This window comes from Acanthaster planci, linkage group LG20 (assembly GCF_054643075.1).
Source record: "Acanthaster planci isolate LZ-2023a linkage group LG20, COTS_SCS, whole genome shotgun sequence".
In the NCBI taxonomy this organism is placed as follows: domain Eukaryota; kingdom Metazoa; phylum Echinodermata; class Asteroidea; order Valvatida; family Acanthasteridae; genus Acanthaster; species Acanthaster planci.
This window is the reverse complement of record NC_141796.1, coordinates 66693-83355: the sequence shown is the minus strand read 5'-3', so window position 1 is coordinate 83355 and position 16663 is coordinate 66693. Positions and strand designations below refer to the sequence as shown.

The window sequence follows — 16663 nt, the reverse complement described above, 5'->3', positions numbered from 1 at the left end:
AGCAAGTTTGATGTTTCACAATAGCGACGTTTCTAGGGTTTACGTGAACTCTGTTCTACCGTTTGATTTTCAATATCACGCAGTACGCATGAACAGGTTTGGTACTAAGCATTACAGAAATGCTTTTTTTGGAGGGGGGTCATAAGAGGAATCAAATCAAGAGCATGGAGAAACACCATTTGCTTACAACGCGCGTCAGGCGGGCATGATTTGCTACCCTTAAGTTTCACGTTAAATTAACTGATCTGTGTTCGTAGCGTGTTAATTCATTTCAGTTTGGATAGGAAATCTCCAGAGGAGTGGATCGCGGTGCAGACCATGGCCCAAAGTGGCCACCTCCGAGTCCTCACCTCTCTAATGTTCAAAAAAAAATGTGAGACATTATTTACCATGAGTCATGACACAAGGTAACATTTGAGGAAATTGGATAAATTGAAATGAAATGAATTAATCCTAGAAGTCACTTATTTTGTACCATCTCACAGCCGGGGAGCGGATTCCGCCCATCCCCCTCTGTCTCATGTCCGTTTTTTAAAACTCGGCGTGGATGTAGAAATACTCCTCAACCATGACAGATGTACTTTCAACTCAATCCGAAATTGTTGTGACGGTCATTTTAAGTTCGGGGAGGAGGGAGCGAAACATGCAAGGCGTATGGCGACGGAGCGTACGTGAGATCCTGCCCCGGGGCGAAGACGCCCACTCAAGCCAGAGAATTCAGATTTTCATGCAGCTATAATGTCAGGGTTGCAACTTACGTTTGTGCTCCGTATGCAATCGAAATAAATCATTTGCCAAAAATGAGAGTAAAAAGTTGATACATTAATTTAGGCCTATATATCAAGTCTTGTTGAATTTTCTGGAACATTTGTGGTACCGGTGGCGTGGATATGAACGTGGCGTGGATGTGTACATATTATGTACATGTATGTACGTGGATATGGTTGCAATGTACAAATGTACATAGCAACCAGGCATAACTTGAGCTGAACTTTTTTTGGCAATTACCTCATAAGACCGACCTATTCTTTTTTGGGGGGACAAACTGCACCCACGTTTTTCGTGCGGTGTGCATTGACGTCAATGCCGCGACACTGTGACCTTGTTCTTATCTCTTTGTGTACTTGGCACTGACTGTATCGCTATGTACTGCATCAGAGCACTGAGCAAAGGTATGAGTCATTGATGACGTACGAATTCATCAAAAGTCTCTGAACTGAAGCCTGTCAGCATTGCAGTTTGAGAGAGAGGACAAGACAGTCAACTTGGAAGTTGTGGGGAGAGTGGATCGATTCTAGTAGCTACTTCTTTTAAACGGTGTTCAGTGACTACAACCATGACACAACAACTTGAGGGAGAGATAAAGTTGGCAAAAGAAACAGCCATTTTGATAAGAAAACCGTGACGGATTGCTCAACTCAGAACCTTTTCACGTATAAACCACACATGTGTCTGACTACTCCACATGTCAACACACGAACTGATTCCGGAATGATGCGAAGTGAGACTTTTTCCTCCATCCGATGGAGCAACATGCTTCTTCTATTAGTGGTTTTCGTTTCGGCGCATTCTGTAAACGCTACCACGCAGCATGCGTGCATCGGAGACAGACTGGCGAGGTTTCCTGGGTGCTGTCGTGGGCAATATGCACGCATCTTAACAAACGAAGAGAAGGAAGAGTGGAGCTTGGAAAAAGGAATAAGGATATTTAATCGTGTCCATGGTACCAAACAAAGGCAACAGTAAGTTTTCTTTATCAAATTAAATCCACGCAACAGTAATTAACATTGAACATTACGTTTGTGTGATCATCCTGCGTTAAATTGCAATTGTATTGGGACTACAAAAAGTTCAGAAAGGTTGGCGCATTTTGCCTGGTAACATACTAATGAACTAAATGGGAACCGTTGATTTTTTTTCTGATTTAAGAGATCCACTAGCTGTTTTTATTTCTATAGACTATATATCACAAAAAACTTTGAACCAGTTACTCGATTCAGCGATAATGATTTACGTACAGGAGTTTTTAAATAAATAATGCGTCTGCTCCTGTATTTTATTAAATTTTGTACCAAATTAGTTTTGTTTCATTTATTTAAACGCGAATACAGAAATCGAAATTCACTGTACACTCACTTAAAATATGAAGATTAAGATTATTCAAATATACCGAGCCAATGGCCACGAACGTAATCTCAATTTTTCACATTCATGGACTGTTTTTCCTTTTTCTTCGATTGCAATTTAAACACATAACTTAAACTCAAAACGGGAATCTATAATTCCAAGAGAGTATGCATGCACGCATGTTAATTAGGTCTACGTGGATGAATGTTTTGTGAAGAGGTTTAATTTTTGACGTTCTCACTTCATCAGTCGGGCAAACATTACTTTGGTGACGTAGGTCTGAAATGAGGCCTTCATTTCTTTTCTTTTCCAGTTCTTTCACACTTCTCCTATTTGTGTCATTTGAAGGTACTATACCTGCGTTCCGTGTACACAGTGTGGCGATGGAATAAAAGTAGACCATCAATGCCGTCGAACTACAGACACCGTGTGTAGTCCCACTAACGAATGCACTCACCCAGCCTGGCACTTCGACTTTGGTACGAAATCCTGCAGACCACCGGTTACTCAGCCAGCAAAGCATACGTCTGTAGCGCCGTACGCAACCACTGCACAGACACCAAAGAGAAAGCAACCTGAGGGTTCCTATGAAACACGTAAGTAAACGACTGCATGCATAATTGATTTATACAGGAGTTGTTAGTCCCTCAACTGTGTTTTTGTGCCAATTTTTAAACAATAATCTGTTGTGGAGTTTGTTTGGTGTTCCTCATTTTTGGGACAAAATGTAGGGCGTTTTAATGCAGTACAAGTGGTCAACAAAATTAATTGTTTGATGACGCCTTCATTTTATTCATTTATGCAGAATTTCTTGAGGACGAATCAGACACATCGACGTTATGGTCACAGGAGCAGATTCAGACCATTGTCATCATTGAGGTTGCTGTGGTAACCTTCCTCCTTCTTTTGCTTATTGGAATGATGGTCTTGGTCATCCGGATGAAAGGACAAGTAAAAAAGTTTGTTCCGTCTCTGTATTCGTCTCAAAACACGTCCAATTCATCTGTCAATGTTTGATTGATAGAAATCTCATGAAGGCAGCACTAGTGCTTCATTGAGTGAGGAACACTTTCATGAGACATTCCAATAGACATGGACAAAGAGCGCTCAACTTTTTGAGAAAAAAATATTGATTTGAATTATTTTGTTACAATTTATTGAGAGGATGAGTTTCCAGCCATCCAATTATCATTACTAATTTGTCATAAAGGTTTGAAGTAAGCTAACCACTTGAATTAGAGTTCAATAATGCCGTCGGGGCAGGTTAATTGTTCTTGACAGTAACAGTAAATTAATTTGGAATTTTCACAATGATACTTTATCTGTATAATTTCGGGGAAATATTTTTGTAATTGTGTACCATATTTACGTGTATGTTTATGTGCAATGCCACGTGCCATGCCTTGTACAGGAATATTTGTATTTTATATGAATACAAGGGCGTGTAAAATAATAATTTTTTTCAAAATACTTTGAATAATAATGAGAAAAAGTTTAAAATTGCGATTGGACAAAATTGTTATGTTGGTTGCCTTGTCTATTTTTTTACCTACTGACAATAAATGTAATTGACCACAAGGATTGAAGGGTTGGGAGAAGTCTTTTAGTTACAACGTTATCAGGATATTTAATGATTCGACAGAGGTAACTATGTTTTAGGGATATTAAAATGATGTTACTGGACTCAACATCAGTCTCCGTATATGCTGAACATTAGGTTCACTCTAAAGGGAGTAGCGTGGAAGGTTAATTTCTTCACTCCTGGACTGTGATAACAAGGCTAAGTAGAAGTCAGCTAACCATAATTTGCCTAGAGGTCCGTGCACTGCTACCTGTGTTTTTCATAAATGCCTTCGTAATTATACTCTCAAAACCTCTGAGACTACAATGAAGAATGGCCTGTGAGTGAGATCAAAGGCTGGAAAATGGTCTTCTATTGTGTAGTTACCAAAACTGTCTTTAAAATTGTCGTTGACGATTTGTGAAATTTGGGAAGAATATCTTTTGTAATAGACAGTTGATATTTTGACCGTGTGGAACAAATAAGCAACTCGCCCAACTCTCTTTAGATGGTTGTTTTTTTGCCAGTCTTTCGTTCGTTTGGAAAAAGATTTTGAGTTCGTTTCCTCTTGGAAGGATTGTGTTGATGATTATGAAAAAATTGCAATTCTTGCTTGTGGCTCGAGAAATATAATCATTACGAGGAGATCAAGTCTTTAGCATGTCTTATGCAAGTTATTATTGTTTGAAAGTTTTGCAGTTTAATTCTATTACTAATATTTTTGATGACACCTATCTTCTCTCCGTCAGGCGATGCGCGATGGCGCCCTCTATTTCTTTCTCTTTATCCACTCTATGGTTTTACTGATATGTCGCAACATACTGAGTTGTGGTGTACTGACTTCTCCTGTCGCAAACAAGTACACTACGCGTTTGTTCGTGGTTGGACTTTGTGATGGGTAGTGCTGAAGGGATTGCTTTCGTGTCCTAATACATGTGATCTTATGACAGGCCTGCAAAAGGCCAAATTTTCCCGGGACGGCCTTTTTTTGGGGGGGGGGAATGTTGGCACACCTGGCATCTAGGCCTATTATTTTTATGTAAACGTAATACACATAAATATCAATTCAAACTTGGTTTGATGTCGACACAACACAATAAAGAGCAAGCACTTTCATTTTCCTAATCCACTTTTTTAATTAAAAAGATTTTTGGCTTTTTGATTATCTATTTGCCCTGTCCTCCTTCAACACGGTGACCCATCTCCGTCTGCTGTCAGCCTTCTCCTCCGTCTAGGCCTACACGGTAGCCCATCTCTGTCCCCTGTCTGAAAGGCTCCTCCACACGGTGACCCATCTCCGTCTGCTGTCAGCCTTCGCTTCTCCTCTGTCTAGGCCTACACGGTAGCCCATCTCTGTCCCCTGTCTGAAAGGCTCCTCCACACGGTGACCCATCTCCGTCTGCTTTCGGCCAGCTCCTCCTTTTACCCGATGACCCACCTCCGTCTGCTGTCAGCCAGCTCCTCCTTTTATCCGATGACCCACCTCCGTCGCTGTCGGCCAGCTCCTGCTACATGGTGCCCCCAGCTACCATCGGTCCACCCCTCTTCCTACACGGTGGTCCATCGCATCCGTCCAATATCTTGCCAGCTCTCCCATACACTGCTGCCCCCCACTGTCTACTTTTGGTCAGCTCCTCTTTTTACAAGGTTGCCTCACGACGACCTGAGGGCGATGCAGCATCCGTTACACAGACATCGCTGAAGCTACCAGAAGTCGAGTGGAGTCCATTGTCAAAGTAGGCCTACTTTATGCCAAGTTTTCCCCAGCCACCAGGTTTACTAAAATTAATGTGGGCAAGATGGACAGTTTGTCACATGTATTTAAGGCCTATGTAGGCCCAGTGGATATTTATTTTCAAAGACTTTGGGTTCCTGACAAGTTCTTGCCGGTGTATAATAAAGTGTTTCCTCTTAATTTACCACACCAAATCATATTGAAGTTTGGACTATAGTCCAAAATTCAATGATTTATCGTACCCCATGGGGTCAGACGTCCGCTACTACTAGGGCCTATGCCTTTTTCGCCATAGGCTTAGGGTTAGGGATTGAAGGGGGTCTACCCGTTTGGTGACCCTGAATAACTTTTGACTCCCGTGACCTTTGATCTTGAAACTTTTAGGAAAAGTTGCGCAACTCTTCATCTACCTTGTTTTTAAGATTGAGGGTCATAGGTCAAAGGGTCACGGAGTTATGGCCTTTTTTTGAGGGCACAACTTTTTTGGGTGACCCCCAAAATTTGTTTAAAAGAAAACGCTTAAAATCACTAAAGAGAACTTGCGATCCAGGTTTAGATATACTTAGCTTCCGTTTTTTTTTCATGGGAATTCACGATTATTGCCAGAAGATCACTTTTCGTTTCAATTTTATGGGGGTTAGCCACGAAATTATTTTTTATTTGCCTTTCAAAGAAGATACTCCCAAAACAGCTGTGAAACTAAGCGCTCATTTCTGAATGTAGTCGTCCGCCTGTATCCAAAATAGGCCCGCAATATTGGGCTTTTTGTGAAAAATACCCCGAACTCGAAACTATCAGTTCCAAATTCGAGTTTTGTAGAAATGTTTCCATGATGCGTCCTGTTTATGGCACGTCTTATTGTAAAAACCCCGCGGGATCACAAAATATTAATGAGCTTGCGCGCAGAAATACAACCATTTGGTTGAATGCATCCATACTTATTATTGCCTTAGCGACACTTAATATCATTAGGGCCTTAGCGACACTTTTCAAAGTACACAATCAATGGGGAAGTCTGAAATCGGTCAGAACTCTTGACTATCCACTGTAAATAGAACCAAATTTACACAAATGAATGAGTTCATTTTAGTCCCGCTCCCCCAGCCGCCCCTTCTCCCACGTAGTTGAAATCGGCTCTGTAATTCCTTTCTTGGGCCACCGTTCGCCTTCTCCAGCTACTCTTGGTTTCCGCTACAGAAGAGCAAGGTGACGTGCATGTCCAGTTCGGCCTCCCCTCACAGAAATGGTACGTTTCGCAATTCGCAATCTCCTGAAGGCCACCGCCGTGCTGGCTTGCGCAACACATCTCAGCCCAAATTGCCAGAAGGTATTTTTTTGTATGACTGTCTTCGGGAACGATCAGTCATTTGCATACAACTGCTGCACCCCCATTCCTGCAAGATTCCCAAGACGTTAGTGAGAGTAAGTAAAAACGAGTTTTGCGAGGGCGCTCTTCAACAGAAATAAAACAACTATCAATCATTGACGTCTTGGGCCAAGACTAATCTTCGTGGTACACGTCCACTACCACTGTACTGACAGGGCCTATTTCAAGCGCGCCATCGCGCCAATCACCAGCGCCGTTTGACCCCCTGCTTGGTACCCTGCTCAATATGTGCGAAAGTTGATTGACGACCAGTTTTCCACGGTGGCGCGAGTATTAGCATGACAATGCCTACCCATGAGAACGCATGTGTGGCCACGTTGGCGGGTTATTTAAATGTTACTTCATAGGAGGTGAGTTCAAAGGTGCGAAATATCATTGGCTTACCATGCAACAATTGAAAATAAATGGAGAAATGACGGCAAAGACGATAATGAGATTTCCGTATGACAAACCCCACAAATGTGGGCTTGGCTTTGTTGATTTTACACTGCTTTTGCTGTGGTAAAGTGCACCCTGTAGTTAAACATGGCGGCTGGGATTTTAACAGGGTTCCATTGGTTTCTTAACTTGTAGCAGTAATGGAGAGACGAGGAACACTCCTGTGTGACCGTTTTCTGGATTGTTGCTCATCTGAGATGTATTCTGACACTTTATTGTACTCAGCAGGTATGGAAACAGATCACGTCATACAACACTGTAGGCCTAGCCTACTTCTGATAACAGCCCAACAGTAAATGTTAATCTCTCCATCTCTCTGATCCTTCAAAGCCCTCTGAAAAACAGCAAACAGGCGCCTCCACTCATTTTCTTGCCATTTTTTCATTTTGTATGTTTAACCCTAACCCTCAATCCTTCACCTGTTGGAGGACTGAGGAGTGTTAGGGTTAATGACTGTTACGTGCATTCATTTTAGCCAGAGCACAAGCCACTGATAAGTCATTGCTTTCAGGACGACCAGCTTCTTGGCCAATGTACTGTGATCTCTTGCTATAGCTTTCTAGGTAAAATGTGAGTGATTCTTTGTTATTGGTCATCCGAAAGGTATGATTCACTGATTGAGTCTCCTGTGAACTCGTTCCCTCATGTCCTATAGACCTAGTACATTAAGACCTACCCCACCTCACTGTATCGTGTGTAAACCAAGTGTGACGTCATTATTTCTACATTGTATTTAGGGGTCATCCTTGCTGGATAAATTTATTTTGCCCAAATACTGGGTGACATATATATAGGGAGCCATAACATAGCTCAAATGGTCCCCCAAATCCTAAGATTTCAATAAGATTTCACATAAACCCTTGGAGGATACGGCCAATACTGTTTATAATTTGGGAATTTTTCTGCACAGACTGTCATCTTTTGTATTGGCCTTTAGTTGGACCGAAAGAGAACACTATTTCCTTGGCATCAGAGGCTCCTTTGGTACAAACTGTGCATCTCTGGTTCATGAACGACTAGGACACACAAGATGTGCGGCCCCATCACCACCAACAAAATGAATACTCCCAACCAACACGGCGTTTTTCAACCAATTAAGTTGTGCTTCTACTCAAGGCAGGTTGAAGAGATTGTTTGGCTGGAAAATTAGGTGAGATTGTTTAAATATAGCCCCAGATCAACACTTTTTGTTTTGTGGTCTTGCATCTGTAGATGGTTGAAAACAGATCTTAAGAATTACGAAAAGTAGATGGATGGAATTTGTTAAATCACTGCTGACAAGCTTGAGGAAAAGGACTTTTTTGGAAGTGTATTTAAGGTGTTTTGAAGAATAAAATGTACTTAGCTAATCAAGTACCAATTAAAAAGAAATGGAAAAATAACAACTGAGAAGATGAGATTTTTATAAAAGAAACTCTAGTGATGTGGGCTTGTATATTATTTGGCCCTGATCTTCGTTGATTTGACACTCGTTTCAATGATGCTTCAATTACTGTTGTAAAGTGCAACCTATATATTTTGAAATTGTGGCTTCTATGTGTGTGCAGATTGGAATTAAAACATGGTTTATTTAGTTTCCCTAGTTTCAGTAGTTTGACAGAGAGATGAGCAAGCTAGTCCCTGGAGGCCGTTCTCTGGAGTGTAACAAATGAGAGATATCTTATCACTGGTGACACTACTCAACAGGTATGGAAACAGTCTACATCATATTCTGATATTAGTCCATGGTAATGATAATAATGAAATGCCTGGTTGTCCTGTAGATCTTGACCTTGGGTTTTGTCTTTTAAGTTTTCAACTAATGAGAATCTCCGGCCTTTAAGGTTGGGTTGAATTAAACTACAAAAAAATGGATGGAATTATTTGGTATGGTTGGACAATTTGTGCCAAAGTGAACAGAAACAAGACAGAAGCTGCATCTACAGGCTGCGTGTAGTAAATGGGGAGTGTACTGAAATGAAATGTCCTCTTTCATGGATCCAAATCACGGGCAAGGATGAGTGTACACATTCCACAGGGGTCGTTTAAAAAAATCTGGACTTGTTTACTTTTATCAGCCAACTTTTTACTCACTGAAGCCATCTTTCTGTGTCAAAGACATTAAAGGTGCAATGCATCAGGTTGTTACAATATGGCATGCTAGCCCACAGTAGGTACAATTCGCTCTTTGCACGCTGCCGCCCCAGGTATGCGGAATCTCGATCTTGATCTTTACAAAATCGGTTCAGTGATTTCCATGTATGTTGCTTGGTCATTCTGCGCATGCTGTGTCGGATCTTATACCATATGGTTGGACAATGTTTCAGAAGCTGCGTTGATACAATTGTGATGCAATTGTACAAACTGCCAGATGATGAAATGATATCCTCAAACACAGGCTGGCTTCTATCATACACACAAAGGATTCAACATTGGCTAGGGAGTATGATGTAAGCCATCTTGACCATAATTCTTTGGTGTCTATTTCAATCACATTTATCTGGAACCACATGCCTGGAAGAAGGTCGTTGGGGAAAAACTTTGTTTCTCTACCTTTGTCAGTCCTCCACTGCCATCTTATAATCAGTGAATTCAGGCTAATACACTCATGCTGTATTGTCATTTCTTCCTTTTACATGTTTTAATGACTGTTTTGTGTATCCATTGCAGTCAGAGCAGAAGCCACTCATGGTACATCAAGTTTCTTGATGATGGAGTTCCTGTGCTCATTGTTGAGGTGATTGGTACTTTGATCTCTTGCTGTTGCCCTCTGGGTAAAAGGTGAGTGGGTCCATCGTTGTTGGTCATTCCAAAGGTATAATTCACTGATTGAGTCTCCTGTGAACTTATTCCATCCTTTTTTTTGTAATGCCTGATATATGGACCTAAAACATAATGATGTCAAGCTATTATTTTCTACTTGGACTATATTGCTTCACCTCGCTGCGATAGGAAACGCTGCTAGCTGCACATGTAAACTAAGCATGAAGTCATTATGTTACAGTTCTCTTCTCTTTTCCAAATGTTGATAGGGACGGAGGTCCTTCTCTGTGGATAAATTTAATCCATGTCTAAACGTGGGTAATATACATGTGTATGGGGAGCCATAATTTAACCCCATGCTGCCGGGTGCTTTGAAAAATGCAGTGCCCACATACGGGTCATTTTCAAGATTCTCAGTTTTCAAAATTCTTCAAAAATTAACCATTTCATTTAACGGACGTTTATACCCACACAAAGGGATCTTTGGGACTACTGTAAGGTGACAGGTAACCTTCATTGACCCCGAGTATTTCAGCCAGGCCTGCAACCTTGTAAAAAGAGCTCAGCTTGTGCAGTGTTACGTAACCTTCTTTTGTTCATAAACCTGGCACAGTGTGCTGCTGAAGTCTTTTCAGTAGAGGCCAGATTAGTGTGTAGCGGTGCTGTGTGGCTCATTGCTGCGGTAGTGGAGTGCTTTTGTCCCCGGTGGTAATCCGCTTGCTCTAAATGCCCCAAACCATGGTATACTGTGCAAAACAAGGTTGGATTATCTCCACTATTGAGAGTGAAAAAATGTCGGTAATGCCCAGCAGCTCAGTCCTTTGTGCTGAACGTGGTCTATTGTTCCATTCCCAGTTCTTTTGTCCTGGTTTCGAGCACTCCTGGCTCTGTGTATAAAGCGTATGTACTTGAAAATGGGTAACCCTTCAGGGAGTGGTTAATACAATACCATTGATAAACTCGGGATGGCAAGTAAAACGTGAAATATCAGAGAGTTTTTGGCCCAACCCGCTTGGGTGTATGCAAAATCGTATTGAAATTGGAGGATTTTGGACTTTTCTTGGTCTTAATATTTATTTTCTGGGCCTGTTAAAAGAGCCCAAGAAAGTAGAGGGGTGTCAGTTGTAAAATGGCTGCTTCGAGGCTTGAGAAGTATAACTTTTCAGGAGTTATGTTTGCTGACCAATCGACAATTGAAGAGAGTTGAAACAAAGGTCAACACGAAAATGAGAGTTTTATATAAAGACATCCCGGTGATGTCTACTTGTATCTTATTCGGCTCTGATCTTTGTTTACTTGACTCTATGGTTTTATTAGCTGTAGCATTGATGAAAAGACAAGACCAAGCCCCTTGGAGACACTTTTCTGTAGTTTCGCACATCACTGGCAACTGGCATTACTGACAACTGGCATTACTGACAACACAACTCACTCGGTAAGCAGTCAGTCAGTCCTCCACTGCCATCTTATAATCAGTGAATTCAGGCTAATACACTCATGCTGTATTGTCATTTCTTCCTTTTACATGTTTTAATGACTGTTTTGTGTATCCATTGCAGTCAGAGCAGAAGCCACTCATGGTACATCAAGTTTCTTGATGATGGAGTTCCTGTGCTCATTGTTGAGGTGATTGGTACTTTGATCTCTTGCTGTTGCCCTCTGGGTAAAAGGTGAGTGGGTCCATCGTTGTTGGTCATTCCAAAGGTATAATTCACTGATTGAGTCTCCTGTGAACTTATTCCATCCTTTTTTTTGTAATGCCTGATATATGGACCTAAAACATAATGATGTCAAGCTATTATTTTCTACTTGGACTATATTGCTTCACCTCGCTGCGATAGGAAACGCTGCTAGCTGCACATGTAAACTAAGCATGAAGTCATTATGTTACAGTTCTCTTCTCTTTTCCAAATGTTGATAGGGACGGAGGTCCTTCTCTGTGGATAAATTTAATCCATGTCTAAACGTGGGTAATATACATGTGTATGGGGAGCCATAATTTAACCCCATGCTGCCGGGTGCTTTGAAAAATGCAGTGCCCACATACGGGTCATTTTCAAGATTCTCAGTTTTCAAAATTCTTCAAAAATTAACCATTTCATTTAACGGACGTTTATACCCACACAAAGGGATCTTTGGGCGCTACTGTAAGGTGACAGGTAACCTTCATTGACCCCGAGTATTTCAGCCAGGCCTGCAACCTTGTAAAAAGAGCCCAGATTGTGCAGTGTTACGTAACCTTCTTTTGTTCATAAACCTGGCACAGTGTGCTGCTGAAGTCTTTTCAGTAGAGGCCAGATTAGTGTGTAGCGGTGCTGTGTGGCTCATTGCTGCGGTAGTGGAGTGCTTTTGTCCCCGGTGGTAATCCGCTTGCTCTAAATGCCCCAAACCATGGTATACTGTGCAAAACAAGGTTGGATTATCTCCACTATTGAGAGTGAAAAAATGTCGGTAATGCCCAGCAGCTCAGTCCTTTGTGCTGAACGTGGTCTATTGTTCCATTCCCAGTTCTTTTGTCCTGGTTTCGAGCACTCCTGGCTCTGTGTATAAAGCGTATGTACTTGAAAATGGGTAACCCTTCAGGGAGTGGTTAATACAATACCATTGATAAACTCGGGATGGCAAGTAAAACGTGAAATATCAGAGAGTTTTTGGCCCAACCCGCTTGGGTGTATGCAAAATCGTATTGAAATTGGAGGATTTTGGACTTTTCTTGGTCTTAATATTTATTTTCTGGGCCTGTTAAAAGAGCCCAAGAAAGTAGAGGGGTGTCAGTTGTAAAATGGCTGCTTCGAGGCTTGAGAAGTATAACTTTTCAGGAGTTATGTTTGCTGACCAATCGACAATTGAAGAGAGTTGAAACAAAGGTCAACACGAAAATGAGAGTTTTATATAAAGACATCCCGGTGATGTCTACTTGTATCTTATTCGGCTCTGATCTTTGTTTACTTGACTCTATGGTTTTATTAGCTGTAGCATTGATGAAAAGACAAGACCAAGCCCCTTGGAGACACTTTTCTGGAGTTTCGCACATCACTGGCAACTGGCATTACTGACAACTGGCATTACTGACAACACAACTCACTCGGTAAGCACGTTATATCATGTTCTGATTTGAAAGTCATGTTCCAGATTTTGAAACAATATCTGTACATAATTTTGTATACATGTACAGTTGTTCTGTAAAATCTGGAGCATGGCTTATTAGGCTCCACTCTGGAGGATGACGAGAGCATGCTGGATGAAACGTCAAGCACACACTCTACAGTTCTTATCAGAACCATACCTCTTCCAAGGGAGATCTATCCACATGATGTAACCACAAGCCCTGTTTTTAGTCTCCACCATGTAAAGCGTCAAGTCTTATTTAATGAAGGTGAATACTTAGGGCAGTTATGCTTCTTGGTTTCCCATTTGTAAGTTGGTCTTGTAATTGGATGGTTTTGCAGCAAATTTGGCTCTATATAAGGCCTAATCCAAACTAAGCTTTTGTCTGTGACTGTAGGGTTGGTGAAAATCAACGGATCTTGTTGTCATTTTGTTGAACATATCCACTGAAGAATGTTTCATTCTGATATTCCTACATTTAAGAGAACTATACACAAATGAAGGAGAAAGGTTTACCTTGGTTAATCGTGATGGGTACCATCTCTTCAATTATTCTTATTTATTTGACCATCACTAGAACAAACTAGGCAAAATTGAACAAAAATTATGTAAAAAACAACAAAAGCACAAATACAAGTAAATATAAGCAGAAGCAGGGACCAGGGATAAAAATCCGAATAGTTAACGAGACAAATATCAGTTATGTGGGTCAGCAGGGACTGCAAAAGTAAAATAAACTACTATTACCCCCGTTTATGCTCATATCGGTAACAAGACAAATTAACCAGAACAAAGGAAACAGTAGTCTCCACACAGGTGATCGAAATGACAGCCCAAAAAAGAAAAAAAAATCTTAGGAGAATGTTTCATTTCCATATTTCCAAACGTAAGAAAATTATCCCGCAAAGTGAAGGCCATGCTATAAAAAGAATTTTTTTTACTCGTTCTTTTTAATCATGTGAATTTACTCATTTAAAAAATATCCAGTTTTAATCAAGTCCTCTGTGCCCTCCTTTTGAGGTGATTTTATTGGCTTGTTGGTAATTTTGGTTTGTTGTCATTTATTTGTCATGTGATGCCTTTAATTGTAAATCATGTCATCCTAATTAAACATTTGTCTGTGATTTGTTTACGCCTGTACTCAGTACCACAATTACGGCCAAGATTTGGACTCTAGCACTGTGCCTATCTGTTCTACTCGTTAGTCTTCTGCTGCTGGTTGAACAGTGATACGCTCCATGCTGTGACATGCTCAACCTCTCTCATCACTTTCTTATCTTGTCTGTTCTGGAATAGCGTGAGCGAATTCCGGCTGCAACATCTGTTGTATAAGAGCACTGAGTCTTGTAAGGGCAATAAAAGTAACACCAGCATGATTTTGATTTCCTCAACATAAATGAACTGGTAATTTGCAACAGTTGCAGTGACCGTTTGTCTTGTGGTGGCAGCAAAAGGTTTTGCTGAAAGGTTCCTACTTTGCATGGTTTTTCTGTACCATCTGGTGTACCTCAAGGAAGTGTCTTGAGCCCAATCCAGTTCTTATGTATACCAACGACTTTCCTTATCACATCGTGTCAGCTGGCACTTTATTTGGTAACAATGCTCGTGTGTATAGGCCAGTACAATGTCAGTCTGGTGACCTTCAAGATATTCATGGCTTCCAAAGATGTTGTCATGCTAATAAAATGCATCTCAATACATTACTAAGGAAACCAAAGTTTTGCTTATACTAGGATGGTCAAAGAAAACAGTGTACCTTAGTTAACATGCAGTTTGAAGCTGATAATGAGTACAAAATTTCTCGGGAAAATCTTGTTATGTCACTACCAAATCAAACAGACTTAGTATGTCTTGCTTTCATCTTGCAAGTTTCTAGTGTTGACTATTCTGGAATACAAGTAGCCTATCTGGTACCTTCACAACAGAAACCTTATACATTGACAAATTAGAACAAACTTCAACGTTGAGCAACCAGGATAATTCTCTAGTGAAGAAGATTTAAAATGGATTACACGAATTGGTTGCATATGTACATTGAATTTGTCTTTACGTGAATCTAAAAGCATCCATCTTTTGCTTACATTTGTTGTTAGAGGTCTTCATAGAGCTTTTGACCGTGAAATAGTCTTAGTGAACAGGTGGTACATTGAAACGATCAGGCTGGAAAAACCTTAGGGCACGAATTAAAAAACTTCATCATTTTGCCAATTGCATACTCTTTGAGATGAACTTCATGTACCTGAACGTTTGAGAACTGAAGTGGTTTAAATAACCCTTCAACACGGGATCAAACTTTACAGAGTACTGATTGAATGTGCAGTTGAGTACCCTTGTAATAAGGTCGTCGGGACTGGCAAGTTGTGGGAGGGTCACTGTGTTGTTTGGTGCAAGCAAGCACAAAATGGGGGGGGGATTTGAATACCTAGGATTTGCCATGTGGGCCAGATGTGTCATTCGTTTTCTTTTTGTCGGTCTTCAACTGTATTTTGTTATTTCTTGGTTTCTTTCTTTATTTTCGGTTTTTACACAGTAAATTTCTTTCATTGTTTTGGGTTACTTATTGATTGATTGATTTGTTTCTGTAATTAATTTAATTTTCTTATTTTAATGTATTTGTATTTATTTATCTTATTTTTGCGATCTGGATGTACTTTTTCTTTTCGATTTATTTATTTGCCATTTCTTGAATCATATTTTTGTTATGCAGTTACTTTATTGTGTATATGTGTGCACGTTTATGTAAAACCTGGAACTTCAGAAATGAAGGCTTACGGGTGACAGTTATTGGATTAACTGTGCCTCTTGGGGCATTTGTAATGTTTGTGTTTGTGATTTCAGTGTATTATGTGTCATGTGTTTTGTTTAATGTTGTTCTGTTCTTTTTCATGAAAAATGCCGAATAAATGAAAGTGTTTCCCTCATTGTACACACGTTAGTTGGTCTCTTTTGGTCGAAGAGTTTTTTATCTCGGAGGTTAAGTAGGTTGACAAATGGTCCGAATGGGCGAGCTTGGTGTGACTCGACAAGGATACACATTTCACTATCCACTGGAGAAATTTTTATTTCGATATTTGGAAACATTAAACAAAAAGGCTTAGTATTTTTTTGGTTTTGCATGCTACACACGTAAAATACACGCCACGTTGTCTTTATATCCGATATTAAATTGTCAAGAGATAGGCTGATCCTGGAGTCTTTGGAAAGGCTATATGTTTGTTATCCAAAAAGAAAATTTCATGCCATTTTGCAACAGAACAGACATGGGGGTCAGAGTTTTCCTTAGACATGCTTCCTATTTCGTTCGTTTTCGCTTTGTACACACGGTAGTCGGTCTGCCTCTGCCGCTACATGTCTCTATAGCCAAGTTTGCAGTAAATATTCTGAAACGGTCAAAATGGGCTGATCTTGATATCTTCGGAGACAGTAAATATTTCTCTGTCCATTGATATAATATTCCTGTCCATATTTAAGCTGAAGCCTTGGAAATACCTGCGAAAGAAGACTAGATCAGTCCTACTCTTCTTTGTTCACACCTTACCGAGACACTTCAGCGCACAGTGTGATC

The 16663-nt window shown here is 40.5% G+C and overlaps 2 protein-coding genes across 5 annotated transcripts; both read left to right on the top strand.

Annotated features, from left to right (window-relative positions):
• The first annotated feature begins 1181 nt into the window (after positions 1–1181).
• LOC110975426 (uncharacterized) lies at positions 1182–4339 on the top strand. Its single transcript, XM_022227920.2, has 3 exons — positions 1182–1742; positions 2476–2723; positions 2933–4339. Exons 1-3 carry the CDS (start codon positions 1447–1449, stop codon positions 3142–3144), a joined length of 756 nt encoding a protein of 251 aa, XP_022083612.2. The 5' UTR covers positions 1182–1446; the 3' UTR covers positions 3145–4339.
• A 1796-nt stretch (positions 4340–6135) lies between these two features.
• Positions 6136–16024, top strand: LOC110975428 (uncharacterized). Of its 4 annotated transcripts, none has more exons than XM_087130861.1 (9): positions 6136–7160; positions 7384–7476; positions 8186–8398; positions 8841–8934; positions 9898–10008; positions 11308–11425; positions 11550–11660; positions 12961–13078; positions 14244–16024. In XM_087130861.1, exons 4-7 carry the CDS (start codon positions 8897–8899, stop codon positions 11586–11588), a joined length of 306 nt encoding a protein of 101 aa, XP_086986987.1. In that variant the 5' UTR covers positions 6136–7160; positions 7384–7476; positions 8186–8398; positions 8841–8896; the 3' UTR covers positions 11589–11660; positions 12961–13078; positions 14244–16024. The 4 variants fall into 4 exon arrangements, with proteins under 4 accessions (XP_086986987.1, XP_086986986.1, XP_086986985.1 ...); XM_087130860.1 differs by having other exon boundaries at positions 8832–8934; XM_087130859.1 differs by having other exon boundaries at positions 8823–8934.
• The last annotated feature ends 639 nt before the right edge of the window (positions 16025–16663 follow it).